This window comes from Oryctolagus cuniculus, chromosome 4 (assembly GCF_964237555.1).
Source record: "Oryctolagus cuniculus chromosome 4, mOryCun1.1, whole genome shotgun sequence".
Classification (NCBI taxonomy): domain Eukaryota; kingdom Metazoa; phylum Chordata; class Mammalia; order Lagomorpha; family Leporidae; genus Oryctolagus; species Oryctolagus cuniculus.
The window spans coordinates 89,736,542-89,754,269 of NC_091435.1; the positions used below are offsets into that span (position 1 = coordinate 89,736,542).

Genomic DNA, 17,728 nt, shown 5'->3' on the forward strand with positions numbered 1-17,728 from the left:
AAGATGATTTATTCTTTTCAAATTATTGCCAAGAAATTAGATTTCCAATTTTCTTTGTCTAGTCGTTCATGTTCTTTCTTGGAGATTACATGAAAACAAAAAGCTGAAAATAAAAGAACCTCAGCTGAAGAATACATCAACTAGAGGATTTATGTTGATGTATATCACTCAGTGGAGACCCTCATATGTATAATGTTGCAAAGGCATAATTAGTCTAAATGTCTATATTTTGCAAAGATTTCATTTTATAGCTTGTTAGATTCTCATGCACAAGTTACCACAGCTGTGAGATATAACTCAAAAACATGCATATGATACTTTCAAATAATCACACCAAGGATCTAAAAGGTTACTCATTTCTCACTGTTTATCTGTGACCACACATGCAAAAAAAAAAAAAAATGAAAACAAGTTCCTAAAATCTTTTGGGCTGTTTTAAAGAACACAGTTTTAAGATATATTTTCTTCTCAGATGAAATGGAATGCTATCTGAAATATGAATAATACATTTCCCATTAGAGCGATGTAAGCTAGTCAGACAGGAAGCACTGTGTCACTCATCATGTAGGTGCACACAAATATGCATTTTTATGTGTCACTTCAACAAACACAAATAGCTTAGGCCTGTGATTTATGCTCATCCTCCTGGCTTGCAAAATCTCTAAAATCATAGTAAACAATTCTCTTTCTTATATGATCTATAGAAGCTGTTTAAAATTGTCCTATTAGTTTATATAATGCTGAGACTAAACTTCCAAACTTCCAGAGTTTTCTTAAAATTCAAAAGGCATTTTGGTTAGGAATTCCCCATTACATTGCCAGATAAGGGATGGCAGAAACTCCATCTTTCTCTTCTCTTTCCTTAATGCTTTCATGTAGCAGACCTTCAATTAGAATTGTTATATAAATCAGCTATTTTAGTCTTATCTGATAATGGGGTTGCATCATTAGCTATATTGCATTTCTTGATGGGCATGTCTAACTTTCTAAGAAGAAAGAGATCTCTGTTAAAGGTTTCTGCTGTTCTTCTTAGACAATGAAACGCCACTGAAAACTCACTTTAGAAGTTCTAAAACCCATAACACTTCTATATCTTGGGATAAAGATATTAACTTCTAATTATACTTATCAAACAAAATCTGAGTCTCAAAAAGCAATCAAAGAAGAGCCACTCATCTATGTACTAGAGGGATTAGCAAAGGGCAGTGATGAGGCCAAAACTGGCTCCTAAATTGAGAATGGGTTTTATATGTTTAAATGGGGTAGGAAGAATCAAAAGGAAACAATATTTCACAGCATGTAAGAATTTATGCAATTCAATTTCAGAGTCCGTAAGTAAAATTTTATAGTAACAACCACTCTCACTCTGCATTTATGTATGACAGAAGTCTTTTTGTGCTAGAATCACAGAACTGAGTAGTTGCAACAGATCATAAGGCATAAAAAGCCATCAATTTAGTATTTATCACCAGTACTATATAGCAGGGGAAAAAGCTGACCTATCTTTGTGCTAAATGGTCAGACCTTTTCCTGTGAACGGGAAAAAAGATAGGCAACAGGATCACAGAGCAACCAGTTCAGCATAGTACATTATGTGCAATTTTCCTGGGGTCATTTTGGCAGAGTCAAACTTTTCCACAGTGAACTGGAAACAATTTGGGAGTGTTTCTTAATCCCGCAATGTACCTATCTTGGGAAAGGCACTTCTTCCCTCCGGGTCTATAAAGGATGTTACAGGTCTCTATTTCTTTGATCCCTGTTGAACAGCTTTTATAAGAACTAAATTGATTTTGCATCAGAATATATTAACATGTATTTCCATAATGATTTCCCAACAAACTTACATGATGGGCAATAGGAATTCTGTCTGCAACCCTGAGTTCTAATTCTACTTTGGAATATTTTGTGTCCCCAAGGAATTAGCTAATTAAACTTTCTGCTCAGCCTTAGGTAAAAACACCATATAATTTCGGTTTCCAAAACTTTCATGCTAAACAGTAAATGGTGAGATCCCTCCCAGCCAAAAAGGGTCTTAAACACGTCAGGAATTCAAAGTCCTTTGAAGACAGAGCACACCTCTTTTCTCTTCCTCTGCTTCCCACTTCACCCCATAGTCAACAGATGCTTTGGGATGCCCCCTGAATATCTGAGATGTATTCCAGCCCAAACTGACTTTGGTTGATTAAAAAAAAAAAAAAAACAACAACAGACTAAGGAGTTCCTCTTTATTATACTCTCTATAGCTGTCTCCCTTATAGTAGCTAACAAGATATTAGTCCAGGAGACTTATTTATTGCTCATTTGCATTTCTATTGTACAAGATATTCTTTGCCTCAGGAAAGATAGTTATTGGCTTCATTTTTTAAAAAAATTTTTCCATTTTTATTTATTTATTTAAACCTAGAGAACAGTGTGGCTTCATTTCTTTTTGCCTGCAAAGTTGAATGTTTAAAGTACTCAGATGGACTCAAAAATGCGTATATTTTACATTATCTGCAGAGAATCTGGCAATATTTCTAACACACATACAATATCTCAATTAAGCTAATAAGTGATTATTTTTAACCACTGAAATGTAAGTATAAACAGAGTCCTGATTAGCCAACCTTCTATCCTTTCATCACAGCTATTCAATTCTTATTAGTCATAAAATAATTAACATCATTAAAGATCCAATAGTCTAGGTAAAAGGTAACATAAAAACAGGCTGTGTATGGGGCCAGCATTGTGGCATAGCTGGTACAGCCGTTAGCTGTGATGCTGGCAACCCATATGAGCACCAGTTCATGTCCTGGAGCCCCCCTTCCAATCCAGTGCTCTGCTAATGGCCTGGTAAAAGCAGTGGAAGATGGTCCAAGTACTTAGGCTCCTGTCACCATTTGGGATACCCTGAAGAAGCTCCTGACTCCTGGATGAAGCCTTCCCAGGCTGTTGCAGCCATTTGGGGAGTGAGCCAGCAGACAGAAGATCTCTATTTCTATTTCTCTCTGTCTCTCCTTCTCTCTCCACAACTGCATTTCAAATAAATAAATGAGTCTTTTTCTAGAAAAACTGGGCTGTGTGTATGTGCTGATATGATTGTGAAATCTGGGCACAGTTATGTAGACATGTATTGCTGGAAGACAACACAGAGCCAGGATACTAAACCTAGCAATATGGTGCTACTTTGTCCTACATCCAGACATATTCCCAGTAAGCATGTACTAGGTCTCAGAGTCCTTCTTAACAAAACACTCACGCAAGAAACTTCGTAGTAAAAACCTATTTGCTATCCCTGTCTGCAGCAGTATTCCCAGAAGTGGACACAGTGCATCCCAGGATATGTATGAGACAATCCACTGGGGTGAGGGAAGACTTTGTATTTTTCAATATACACATATTACTAGGCTAGACTGTGTACTCAAAATTCTTTTATTGACAGATGTGTATGGAGCAGAAATAGTGAAAGAGAACGTATTCCATTAGTGTGAGTCTCTCTCTGTGAATCACCAGAAATGGTCCGGAGTCGGTGTCAGAGCACAGGTGACACTTCTCCAAGGGAAGGTTCTGATAAATCATATAAAAAGTTGAAACAGAGAGAGAGAGTACCAGACCAGCTGGCCTGGACCTATCACACTCGGCTGTCTCACGATGTCAGTGTTGCCGTAGCCCATCACGTTCCCTATTGCTGACAACAAAAACAGCCCCCCTTGCTCATGCCTCCCAACACGACACACAGACACACTCACTGTTTCTGAAGTAAGTGCTGGTGCTGCTGCTGCTGCTGCTGCCTGTAGGTTTCAATCGTGTGCTGAGGAAGGTACTGCATGAGCTCCAGGGACTCTTTGATCTTCAGCAGCATTTCGTAAGTCTCCCGGCCCCTCACCTGTTTAAGGGAACAGAAGGAAAAAGGCAAGACAAAGAGCTGGAGTGCAATCTCCATGGACAAGATATTTGCAAAGTCTCCTACTCACTGACGTTCATTTGTAACATAAAACATCAATGCTGGTGCTTTTGTGATCATTCACATACATGCAGAGTCACCTGTGCATGTTCCTAACTGAGGCCAAACGAGGGGCAGTTCTGCTGTCTTGTTTCAGCTCTCAGAGTGTAAATAAGTGTCCCGTATGTGGCCTATTTTGTGTCACATTTTTTACATTTTTGCACTTCTTGTTGGTAATGTGACTATTTAAAATGGCCCTCGAGGTAATGCTGAGATGCTGTTTAGTGCCCTAAGAACAAGAAAGTCAGACTGTGCCTTATAGGGCAAATAAATATGGTTGATGAGCATTGTTCAGGTATGGGGTACCTAGCACTGTTGAACATGAGTTAAAGATGAGTGGGTCAACAACATACATTAAATATGATTTCATTCAGCAGAAACACACATAAAAGAAAGTTATGCGCTGATCTGATAACAAAATGTTGAGACCAGAGGCTCACAGCAACCTAATTCTGTGTTGTCCCTAGAAGCAATTACTCAGTATTAATGAATTCAGTTTTTGTAGCAACTTTGTCAAACATAATTATCATGAAAAATGAGAATCAACTACTTCTATCTATGGAAAGAGAAAAAGTTTTCAGCCTCGAGAAAATGAGTCTCTTAGGAGTTTTAAAAAGTACAAGTAGGACCAGGTTCACGGAGAGGCAAGCAAAGCCCTGCAGAGCCCTGAGTGAAATGCCATCTACATCATGCATTCTGGACGTTTTACCTACCTCACTCCAGGCCGCTCCACCCTACTCCACCCCCTACCCTTAGGACAAGAGGCAGAACATGTCAGAATTCAGAAATGGAAACATTTCTTAATTTGGTTGGATTACCTCCTCCTCATCTCCTCCTCATTCCAGCCTTGGGAACCTTTCTCTGTGAAGCTTTCCCGGACTGTGCAGTTTTGGTCTGCACCTTTCACTCTGCTTGTATACCCTACATTCTATGCCTAGTACTTATTTCATCATGTATTGCTGTCTGTGTCCTCAGTATAAGGCAAACTCTTTCAAAGTAAGAGTTGGGTCCTAGAGATCTCTAAGTGCTCAACGTCTAAACTATCTACCTTTCAGCAAATACCAGAAAAATACATGCCAAATTAGTAATTTTTTTCCCACATACTTTGGTTTGGCTAGTTCTTGACTAAACTTAAGATATTACTCATGGGGTCAGTGCTATGGCATAGCAGGTAAAGCCATTGCCTGCAGTGCCAGCATCCAATATAGGCACCGATTCAAGTCCTGGCTGCTCCACTTCTGATCCAGCTCTCTTCTACAGCCTAGGAAAGCAGTGGAGGATGGCCCAAGTGCTTGGGCCCCTGCACCTGGTGGACTCCTGGCTCCTGGCTTCTGATCAGCCCAGCTCCAGCCGTTGTGGCCATTTGGGGGAGTGAACCAACAGAAGGAAGATCTCTCTCTCTCCTTCTCTCTCTCTTCTCTGCCTCTCTGTAATTCTGCCTTTCAAATAAATAACTGAATAATTTTAAAATATATATATAACTCATTACATGGCACCTCTGTCAAGAGTACAAGCTGAAAAATAGGTTATTAACAATAGATTTTCAGGGATAAGTCTTTAGCCTAATGGTTAAGACATGGGTTAACGTGCCCATGCCCCACATCAGAACACCTGGACTAAATCCCTAGCTCTGGCTTGTGAATCCAGCTTCCAGCTAGTGTTCACCATAGGAAGCAGAAGATGATGGCTCAAGTAATTGGGTTCCTGCCACTCATGTGGGGAGCTGGATTCAGTTTCAGCTCCCAGCTCAGCTCTAGCCATAGTAGGTATTTGGAAAATGAACCAGTAGAAGGGAAATTTCTCTCTCTCTCTCTCTCTTTGTCTATTTTTCTCTCCTCCACCCCCCCGACTGCATCTCTCAAGTAAATAACAAATAAATAAATGATTTTAGAACATTTTTCAGATAGTTACTGTCTGATCATCTGAAAACATATTGCATCTTTTGGAATATTCAATACATCAGGATAATATTTTAATGAAAACTCTCAAATCAGTTTCTATACACAGCCTCAGATACAAGACATGCAGAATCTTAGGTAACTCACTGTACAGTTGGTTGACCAGCAGTATATTTCCTTGAGAATTATGACCCAAAGAAGGTAGATATAAAGGAGAGGCACACCCAAACCTGTTGAGTTGCTTTAATTTCAACTCCAGGGAGGCATTTCATAGATTTCCTGACCCTGCTTGCCTGTGTCTCATGTCAGTGTAGATGGCATCAAGGGCTATTCTTGTCACCAAAACTTTATTGCCACTCTAGACACCAGAGACCTAAGTTAACAAGAATTCAACCAACTGGAAACATAGTCTAATATAAAGTAACCTTACTGCTGACCCTGAGAGGGACAATGTTCTCTGTAGAAGTGAATAATGCTACAGAGCAACAGGATTGAGCCTTCTAGCTATGTACATACTACAGAGGACCCTGCTGTTTTTCATAGAACTCCTTAAAAGAAATCCAATCAACTTTCTAGAATTGCTGTGTTATTATCTTTGTGAACGCTTTCTGACAAAATTTATACCATGCTGTCTAGGATAATCTTATTCTAAAATAATAAGTACAAATTCATTTTAAACATTTGTGTAAGAAAAATTGTTTTGTGAAAGAAGCTCTGATTGGTTTGATAGGTAAGAAGGGGAGCTCATTCTATTTATATATTCTAAAATTATGGAAACAAAGGAAAAGTTCTTGATTTTTATTTATTTATTTGAAAGAGATTTTGGCGTGGGGCAGAGTGAGACCGAAGGACGGACGGACAGGCAGGCAGAGCTTCCAACTGCTGCTTCACTTCCCAAATACCCTTAATAGCCAGGGCTGGTCCGGACAAATCCAGCAGCTGGGAACTCAACTTAGGTCTCCCACATGTGTGACAGGGACCCAAGCACTTGAGCCATCCCTGCTGCCTCGCAGGTTTTGCAATATCAGGAAGCTGGAATCAGATGTGGTGCTGGAACACAAACTTAAACATCCTAAGAGGTAACCTAACTACTACAGTACTATACTTAGCCAAATGCCTGACTTTCCTGGTTTTTCAAAAAAATATATTCTTTTTACTTTACCTTATTAACCTACATCATTAGACACTAAATATTTATTTCCCTTTCAAAATTCATACATTGAAATCCTAACTTTAGACATGATGGGATTAGGATGTGGGGTCTTTGGATGGTAACTCAGTTCATGAGGGTGGAGTCTTTATGAATGGGATTAAGACTGTTATAAAAGGGACCCTACAGAGCTCCCTAGCCTTCTACCAGCTAGGTAAGGACATAGGAGAAGGTGGAAGTTTGCAAATCACAAGGGTTTGCCCACACTGGTCTAGGTTGGCACCTTGATCTTGGCCTTCCAGCCTCCAGAACGGTAAGAAATAAATTTCTGTTGTTTATGACCTCTGTCTATGGTAGTTTGTTGTAGCTGTCCCAGCTAAGACACTTCTTTTGTCATTTTAAAAAGTAACTGGAAGTTGACCATATAGGAAAAGCTCCCTCAAAGAAGGTTAAACTGAAGTAAAACAGGGGACACCCGAGAGACACTCACTGGTAAGTATAACAGCTCATCATCTGGGGATCTTCGCTTCTTGATGGATGTCATCTGGATGCCATGGGTGTTCTGACGAAAGGCTGGCAGGGGAAAAATGCCAGTTACATCCTGGGAACGTTTCTAAAGCAGTAATGCATATTAAACTCATTCACTAACTAAACATTAATATTAAATACATATTAAACAGGCATTAGCACCAGCAACATTTGTGAGATCAGAGATTCTACTCTTAAGCATCCATTTAATTGGTGATAATTGCTTTTACATTAAGTGTAATCTTAGGAATAACAAGGTAGGGAGCAATAAATCAAAGGGGAAAAATCAGGACACTGAGAAATGGCCTTTGGCTTAAGTAATGCTACAGCAAAACTTGTGTCTTGCTCAGGGTTATCTGCGAATAGCTGTTAAGAAAAGGAAGAGAAATTAGTTCTGTGTTTTCTTTTTCAGGTCATTCATCTCCATGGAGGTAAATGTGTATTGTAGAAATAGTCTTGGTCAAGTGACTGAATTAATGAGTAGTAAATTATCATGATCTTTTTTTGTTTGTTTGTTTGTTTTGACAGGCAGAGTTAGAGAGAGAGACAGAGAGGTCTTCCTTTCGTTGGTTCACCCCCCACAATGGCTGCTACAGCCGGTGTGCTGTACCAATCCAAAGCCAGAAGCCAGGTGCTTCCTCCTGGTCTCCCGTGTGGGTGCAGGTCCTAAGCACTTGGGCCATCCTCCACTGCACTCCCGGGCCACAGCAGAGAGCTGGACTGGAAGAGGAGCAACCGGGACAGAATCCGGTGTCCAAACCCAGGGTACTGGCACCGCAGGCGGAGGAGTAGCCAAGTGAGCCGTGGCACTGGCCAATTATCATGATTTTCTAAATTATAAACTGTATCCAAGGTTGAAAGAGTAGAGATGAACCTTTTACAAAAATGCAGATAATTTCTTCTTACTGAAAATAATTAACTTGTAAATTATTGGGGAGTCCAGGGAAGAGTTCAGAAATTATCTTTCCAGGCAAACTTAAAGTTAAAATAATTTTATCAAATATATAAAATATATGACTTTTTGAGGAATGATTGGAGAGAGAAACGTTCTAATAGGAAAAGCATGTCACAATGAACAGTTAAAACCTGATGTGATAGGTTCTCCTATGATTTTTTAATTTATTCGGGATGTTAACATTTACTGATGATTAAAACTTTTTCATAAACTAAGTCATTGTGTGATGTACTTTAAAATACTTGTAGTGAAATCAAGTTTATGCAAGGTACTTGCTTTGGAAATTGTAACACAAATTAGAAGCACGTGTGGATCAGTGGTTTTCAAATATCATGACCCAGATTTCTAGGCTCTGTAGAGGTTCATGTCATCAGTAAATTGTGGCTGAGGGCAGAGCCTAGAACCAGAGGCCATCCCAACCCCCACCCCCTCAACTGGAGTAGCTCTGCTTTCACTTATTTTGCACTGCATGCTCTTTGAGACACTTCATTAAAAAATCTTTCATTGATTAAAAAGAGCAAATTGGAAAACAGCTGCTGAAGTAACAGAGGCCTCAAGAGAGTCATGCCTATAAAGTCAAGAGTTGATGGAATTCAGATCTGCATACTCTCCAGACTATGCTTCAGGAAATATGTCCTTGAATCTCACTATCCCCATAGAGTCATGAGGTAGGCAGGTGCTATTTTCAAGTCTTATGCTTAGTCATAGAAAGATAAGTTGATACCAACAGGTAAGATACTGATTCTCCATCTTTAACTAGGAGCAAAATAACCTGGAGAGCTTACTAGACACAGATGAATAGGTCTCTCATCTAATACATCTAGTATTTCTTAGACAGCATGATGGGACCTCAGAATTGTGTTTACACCTAGTTTTCAGATAATGCTATTGATATAGCATGTCACATTATGAGAACTCTGTCCCAAAAAACCCTGAAAACTGACTACTTGCTTTTTCTAGCACACAGAGTGCACCCGGAGTCCACTGCAGTACCTCCACCAACGCTACACCTATTCCCACCGACTCTGGGGTCTCAGTGCTGCTAAACCTCACAGGTCTCATCATAAGTTTTCTCTATATCAGCTCCCCCCTCCCCCCACTGTCTGGAGAAGGCAAGACCCTACCCGACTTGGCCACTACATCTACTTACGGCGCTTCGTACCATCACCGTTCTTTGTGCTGTCCGACACTTGCTGCTTTCTGATGCTGTCTTCATCCGCTTTCCTGTCTCTTCCTGGGCAAGCACAGATCCGGGCCTCAAAGCAACGCCGGCCCAGGACTTGCCCACTGGGAGTAAGAGAAGACAGGAGAGAAAGAGTTCATTGGAAAGAATTTTAAAGGTCCCCTGGGTTTCTCCCATTTCTATTTCTTCTCCTGGCTATTAACCACCAGCTCACTCACAGTCTCTCTGAGGATGGACCAAAAAGCACTTGGCAAAACACAAAGTGTTCATCTGCCACAAGCAATATTAGTAAATAGCATTCCATTTGTTCTGCAAAGGACCTCCAATTCATTAGCTGAACAGCTGTATTTAGCTACAATTTTGAAGGAAACTTGAGTTAAGCCACTGGATGTGTCCGGATAAAACCCCCTAAGGCAGCCCAGACTTATTCAAAGAAACTGCTAAATGCCTTGGGGTCCACATGAAAACAAACACTGTCTAATCAGAAACAACTGCAGTCAAATGTCTTAGGTATGAAGTGACTTGCACACCTTCCCAGCTCGTTCTCCCACTTCTGTCTTCATCCACCCTCCTCTGTCTCCACTTTCTTAGATCTTTTATATATGAGTTCGCTGCACAGATTTAAAGCATAAAGGACAAAATCAGGAATAGCTCTCTGCTGTACTTGCAAAGTTAATGATAAAGCAGAGACAATTTCACTTTGCCCTCTGCCCATGAAATTTTAGTAGAATTACAGTTCTACATATGCCACTTACTCTCTGGTTTCCAGAGTAACAATGATTAAAATTGGTCGGCGGTTCATCCCTCCAACACAACTGCTGTTACACATGAAATTGTACAAGACTGTCGTGAATTCGGTGCCGACCTGAGCAGAGGGGGGAAAAGAAACCTGTGTTAAAGTAAGTTGAACTGATCTTCTGCCTTCTCAGTTCTCGCCTCTACTTAAAGAATTCCATTTCTGATGAAGTGGCATGATTTCCTCTAAGAAGGTAAATTTTGAAATCCATTTCGTCTATTTCTCTTGGCCTTGCCTCCTGAAAAGCTTAAAGCTGAGGTTCCCAATACTGCAGATAGCATTAAATGAGATAGAATTTAATTGATCTTTGACTCAGTTCATTGGCAATCTGATCTGTATCATACAATTCAAATAGGCCCTACCACATAGGCAAATATCGAAGAAAAGGAAGGGTTGAAAAAAATTGCCAAAATTAGCAGTAATACTCCAAACATTTTCTCAATGTAGATAAAACAGAATAACATATATTTGAATATATACTTCCATGAATAACACCCTGGAGCTCAAATGGTCCTGAGAATTAAATCATCTAGTAAAAGTTGCTCATTTTTGATCAAGGTAATTGGAGCCTAGCGAAGGGGAGTCACACACCAAAGATCATCATAAACTGGCAAACCAAAGATCCTTGCTCTTCCTATTACTATGGTGTGTACTATTTACCACACCATTCTGCTTTAAACAGCATACAAATGTGCAATCTGTTCATTCAAACTTCAGCTAAGAAATTGCTTTGACAGTATCCTTATATTCTCTAATGGCAAGTTCATAGATACAAGGCAGATTTTTGTCCCAGAGTTTCTTTCCAAATACCTTAAACTTCAGAGGAGATTTTGTTACTGTATTAAGCTTCAAAAATAAATCACTAACCAGTCTTTAATATTTTTTGAATATGATAATTAAACTTGGACATTAGATTTGCTAAATGGTTATTTTCCATAATTTCTTGAGTATCAACTTCATACTTCCTATCAAACCATTGTTACCAGATTTAGGCACTACTGTACTTGAGAGAATCCTCAGTGTATTAGATCCCATCTAACCTTTTATTCTTAATTTAAAGTTTCAGTTTGTGAGACCATTGTCCTGTCTTTGATAATTTCTGTTTCTTTGTGTTAACACCCTTCTTTATATCTTTTATAGCTAACTTCTATTTTCTAGTTACTCTTAAGGCTACCTTCATAAGGTTAATTTGGCTTAATTAACTATAGGTTTCCCTATAAGACTGAAAGTGAACGTTTAAGAATAATGCCTGCTGGCTCTCAGGATACTTGTCTTGTTTAAAAATCTAGTTTTTAAAACTATTTTTACATCTATAATTATTGATCCTGTCACCACTCACCCTTTTCTCAAAAACAAACAGCAAAACTCTGCTTCATATCTCTACTTCCTTACAGTAGACCTGACAGAACTTTACTTGAGAAATCTGGGGGACAATTAGTGGTGTATTTTACACAAAGTGTAAGTTCTATTGATTAAAAAAAAGGAGTTATTTATATCTGAGTTGAAACAAATTTTAACAGATTAGAAGAAGAAATTTTACAAACTTTCTGGAGAGAACTGCTCTATTTCAGCTCCTTTATCTCTCTAGTTTTCAGTTTATATGAATTAAGTTTGAATAACTTTGTAGGGCCCTACCAAGTAATAATCTTCATGAAGCATATTGTTAGAGGAAAACTAATCTTACTACATAGTGAATGTGCTTTGGAATTTTAAAATTTAGGGTAATAGTGTCATGAATGGCTTGAAAATGTCTGGTGACTTGCTTATTTTAAGTGATCACCATTAAGTCAGAAAAACATATTTTTAAATGTTTTTTAAATTGCTTTTTGAAAATTTTTAAGCAACGAATTTAAACAACTGCATAAAATAAATCACCATGTTCAAAAGAATAATTGCTTTGAGGAACTCCCATTTCCAGACTAGGGTAAGAATACTTCCATACAGTATTGTTGAATATCCACTACCAGTTTAATTTCCAGTTAGATAAAACAGAGTTATATGTAAATCAAGCTGCTGGTTCAATTATGATTTGCCATTAAGATAGGGACATGGGCACAGAGTCTTGTTACCAAGTTAATTCAGTACCAGTGTTGGAATTTTGGAGGGTGGGAGGCATGTGGAGCAATGGGAGAGAAGAACTACAAAAAGTCATATATTTGATGACAAGGATTAAGATAGTAATAGATGTTAAAAACATTCTCCGTAACTACAATGAATGCTTTCTCATACATGTTATATACATATATAATTATACATATACACATTATATGCTTATTATACATATACACATATTATTATTATTATTATTATTATTATTATACCTGGGGTGGCTCATAAGGTACCAGCACACTCTGTCTTCCTGTGATGGGATCTTCTACGTACTGGGCGTGACTGTTCCCTTCCACACGAATCAAATGACTAGGAGGGGCAATCTGTCCTGCAAATATAGAAAAAGACAAAATAATTAGTTCCTTACTCGGAAGATAAAGAAACCAAAATGAAATTGCATGGACAGTTTCTGATGGTCAAGAAATGACCTGTGTAATAAAGGAAATACACATAATTGAAAAAAGGAACAGTTACTGTTGCCAGATATCTTTCACATGAAGATATCTCAGCTTTTTTACCAACAGAAATGCCCGAGATTCTTGTCTGTTTTTAATGGAACAGTCCTATGCTTTGGAATTTAAGGCTAAGGATATAAGCCTTTGTAGAACTCTATGACTTCATTGTTGTCCTTATTCATGGAGGAAATTTTGCCAACTTCCCAGGAAAACGGAAGAAAGGGGACAAGTTAATTTACAAAAGATCAGTTGGAATAAGAATATGCTGCCAAAAATTCTGACAAGCAAAAATAATAGAAACAGAAAATAAATCACACGGTATTCCTTTGTTTATTATTTTCCTCCATCTTCAGACTTGTAGAGGTCATAAAAAAAAAAAAAAAAAAACTTGGTGATTTTATTATGCTTAAGGAATTCCAGGTTGGCAACAAGAGGAGGAACCAAGTTTACAGAAGAGATCAAAGTTTCACGAAAGTGTGATGCTTAGTGGAACCCCAAAAGAAAGAAGTTTCTCCAAGGCTTGAGTGCCATAGAGCTGTCCTCCTCCTTTGGCCAAGTGAACAGCTGCATTCTATGAAAACTCTTCAGTAAAAGGAAAAGGGTAAGCGGGGTGGGTGTTTGGAACAGCAGTCAAGACATCACTTGGGTTGCCTACATCCCATGTTAGAGTGACTGGATTCGAGTTCCAGCTCTACTTCAGATTCCAGTGTCCTGCTAATGGGCCTCCTGGGAGGCAGAAGGTGATGACTTGAGTACTTGGGTCCCTGACACCCATGAGAGAGATGTGGGTTGAGTTCCAGGCTCTTGGCTTCAGCCTTGCCAAGCCCCGCTATTAAGGGCATTTAGGGAGTGAAAGAGCAGACGGAAGATCTCTGTTCCTTTCTCTGTCTTAATAAATAAATAAAAATAAATGATTGCTCCATTAAGGGGGGAAAAACTACTTTAAATAAAAACCAAAGTGTACCAAGATTATTTTCTGTAATATTTTCTATTATGAGAAATATGAGAAAACAGGGACTGGTGTTGTGGTGTAACGGGTTAAGTCAAAACCCGCAACACCAGCATCCCATATGGGCACCAGCTTGAGTCCTGGTTGTTCCACTTTTGATCCACTTCCCTGCTGATGCACCTGGTGAAGCAGCAGAGGATGCCCCAAATGACTGGAAACCTACCCCGATGTGGGAGACCTGGATGAAGCTCCTAGCTTCAGTTTGGTCTGGCAATGGCCATTGCAGCCATTAGGGGAATGAACTTATACCTATGCATGAAAGATCTCTCTCTCTCTCTCTGCTTCTTCTTCTCTCTGTGTAATTCTGCCTTTGAAATAAATAAATAAATCTTTTTTAAAAAAAATGAGAGGGGCCGACATTGTGGTGTAGCTGGTAAAGCCACTGCCTAAGATGCTGGCATCCCATATGAGCACCAGTTCTAGTTCCAGCTACACTATCTCCCAGCCAGCTCCTTCCTAATATGTCTGGAAAAGCAGCAGAAGATAGCCCAGGTATTTGGGCCGCTGCTCCCAAGTGGGAGACCCAGAAGAAGCTCTTGGCTCTTAGCTTTGGACCAGCCCAGCTCCAGCCACTGCAGCCATTTGGGGAGTGAACCTGTGGATGAAAGATCTCTGTCTCTCTCTCTCTCTCTCTCTCTCTGTGTCTCTCTCTCTCACTCTTTGTCCCTTCCTCTCACTCTGTAACTCTGCCTTTCAAATCAATAAAATAAATCTAACAACAAGGAAAAAAAAAGAAAAAAGAAATTAATGTGTAATATATTTCTGTTATGACTATTTCTCTTTTTAAATTTCAAGCTATTGCATTTTTCTTCTATTAATTTTCTCTATCTATCACCTGTTATTTTCTTTGTATTTAGACCTCATGATCCTTAATAGTTTAATATTTTTCCCCTGACATACCCCATCCCTTCCTGTATTCTCACCAGTCTTTGCTGATTCCTTATGCCTTCTCAACCCCTTCCTTTCCACTTTTCTGTATTTTCTACCAAGTCTCCCCTTCATAGAACAAGAATATTAGATCTATGGGAACTCTTGGAAATGGAGACTTCTGCCAGGTTGTGGCTGGATCTGAGGCTCAGAGAGGGGGCATGGCATACCCATGTTGGCCCTGAAATCCCTGCTCCTGGAATGCCAGTCCTTCAATTGCTCCTTCCAGCTGATATTCCAGCTCTTTATTTTTTACTCTTATCTACTTTTTTACTTTCTCATTTATTTTTCTTCTTACCTACTTTTTTCCTTTTTAAATCATTTCTCTCTTTTTATGATGCTTCCTCTTAGCCGTCCAATTCTCTACCAGTTTACATTTGGGAAAATCATGTTGAGAAAGACACAGAAGATGAAAGATTCTGTAGCCTGAGGCAACCAGACTAGCCATCGCATTCCTCTCTTTATACCCTTTCATTTAAAGAAAAGCAAAAGCAAGGAGGAAAAAAGAACAAAGGGAAGGAAGGAGGAGGGGAATGGGAATAGAGACCAGTCTAGGTTATATAGTAATTATCAATATTAAATTAAATAGTTCAACCATTGTAATAGCCACACATGTATTTATCATTATTATTAGATACTCTGTTAGCAAAACAGGCAAACTGAGCTGCCATCAGATAGCAGAACTCTGAATCAGGCAGGTAGGTCGCAAACAAAAATGCAACAGGATCTTTGGCTATTGATTCCAATTCTCATTACCTTCGTTGAATTCACGGCTCAGCTCATGGTTGGGGCACCGTTTCACCACCTCGGTGACATGTTCAGCTTTCTTGTAGACAGGCATGGCACGGATGACAGCGCCCTGTGGAGGTGGGGTCATCACCTTGATCTGAATGGGGCAAGTCTTTGCAATCTGGCAGTACAGTTTCTTCAGTTCAGTGGAATACTGCTTGGAGATGGGGCCGAGGGTGGAGAAAACGGGAGAAGCAACAGGAGATACTGTTATACTCAAAATCAGAACAACGGAAATCGATCCACGTTCATAGCCTTTATAGCTGCACGTTTACCATGGGCTACTCTACTCTCTGGCTATCTTAGAAGAGGAAGTTTATATTCATTAATCAATGGATAATTTTATGTGATTTCAAATTAATTCTTAGGTTACAAAAATGTTTGACATTTACCAAAACATACTTATGTCATTATTGCCTGTTACCTTCTCTGTAGGATGAAACTGAAGTTTAAAAGAATATCATGGGAATGGGAAGCTTCATTCATTACCAGAAACTAAATAGAAAAACAATGTTTTTGGGTACTGAGGGATAGCAAACAATAAAAAAAAAAAAACAGATTTTGCTTAGCAGATCATAATTAACCTTGCCCTTATAGAATACTCTAGAGAAATTCATAGGAATTAGAGTTCACAGAACTTTTTTTTTCTTTTTTTTTAAAGAATGGACTGTCTGGCAGAGAGTGAAGAGATTTGATCTGTGGTTAGCTGGCTAGAAAAACTGCAAAGCAATAGTTCCCTCAGACTGTTACACTTATCTTACATCATCACAATGTAAGAGAATGCAAGAGTTGGAAGGGGCCATTTAGTCCTACATTTTGCCAAAAACAGGTCTAATGTAACACAGCTAACCATGGCACCAAAAGGTCCAGACACAGATTTTTTTTTTTTACACATAAGTTGAGTGAAATGTTTCCTTCCCAGTCTTTATTCTTCAGGAGGGGAAGTTCAGCGGTGTCGGCTGGATGTAGAATTAGCAAAATCGAGTGGAGAAAACATGAATCCTAGACCCAAACAGGAAAAAAAAAGTCTCATCCTGTGGTGCTTCTCTTTCCCACCTCCAGAGCAGAACAGAAGTCTCCATTCTAATCCTTACACTCTATTAAACCTGATCACCGCTGTTCTCTGGGTCAGTGCCCCATCCCTGCATTCCTCCTCACTCAGATGCTGGGGTGAAACCACCCAGGCACTGGAACTGCTGGCCAAGAGTGGAGCACCTAGTAACACTTATCCAAACAAAGGGTAAACACACACACAGGTTGCAATCATAAATTGGCAGCAACATCTTCCCAGGGGAAAGACACAGGGGAGCGGGAGCCAGAGATTCATTATTGATAGGCCCCACCTCAACTCTGATTAAAGGCAAATATCCTACCCAAAAGCACATTTAAAACAACTACTTTATTGCTGCCTTTTGAAACATAATATTTATTTGAATTATATTTCCTTTTCTCCTAAGTATTTCAATACACGAAATTTTCAGTTAAAATTTCCCAATACAAGAAGAGTATTGCAAAATCCATTCTCCATGCCCAAAGGCCAAGGATTAAACACAGCAAAAGGTTTTTATATAGCTTGAAGAAACAGGAAACATGCCAAAAGTCAGCCACAAAAATAAAATTCTACTTGGAAACCCAGAATGAGATCTAAATGCATGTTTTTGCTCTTCTGTTTTTAATCAATGATATATTTTTTTTTACCATAGATATCATTTTAGGGCATATTAAGATCTCATTTTTACTGAAACCTCAGGAAAATAAGCATATCTATTTGTACTTTAGTTAGCAGATGGGTGATACATAATGTAACCATGAGTTTCACAAGATGGACTTTAGGAAAGCTGACTAAAAAATAATTTGGTCAACTCCCACCTCAAGGCAAATAAGCTATTCTTCCAAGAATGTAAAGATTGCAAACACGAAGAATAGGTGTTCAGAGCAGGACAGTTT

General features: G+C 39.0%; 1 protein-coding gene across 8 annotated transcripts in view; it reads right to left on the reverse strand.

Moving 5' to 3' along the window:
- Positions 1–17,728, reverse strand: part of TP63 (tumor protein p63) — a 254,016-nt gene that overhangs the window by 18,396 nt on the left and 217,892 nt on the right. For 6 of the 8 annotated variants that reach the window (XM_002716509.5, XM_008266647.4, XM_051818894.2 and 3 more), the window contains 6 exons: positions 15,749–15,935; positions 12,814–12,929; positions 10,452–10,561; positions 9,664–9,800; positions 7,521–7,603; positions 3,729–3,865 (listed from right to left, as the gene is read on the reverse strand). In XM_002716509.5, the coding sequence (XP_002716555.3) occupies positions 3,729–3,865; positions 7,521–7,603; positions 9,664–9,800; positions 10,452–10,561; positions 12,814–12,929; positions 15,749–15,935 (770 nt within the window). The remainder of the gene's footprint in view (positions 1–3,728; positions 3,866–7,520; positions 7,604–9,663; positions 9,801–10,451; positions 10,562–12,813; positions 12,930–15,748; positions 15,936–17,728) is intronic. The other 2 variants (XM_008266646.4, XM_051818895.2) reach the window with 1 other exon arrangement.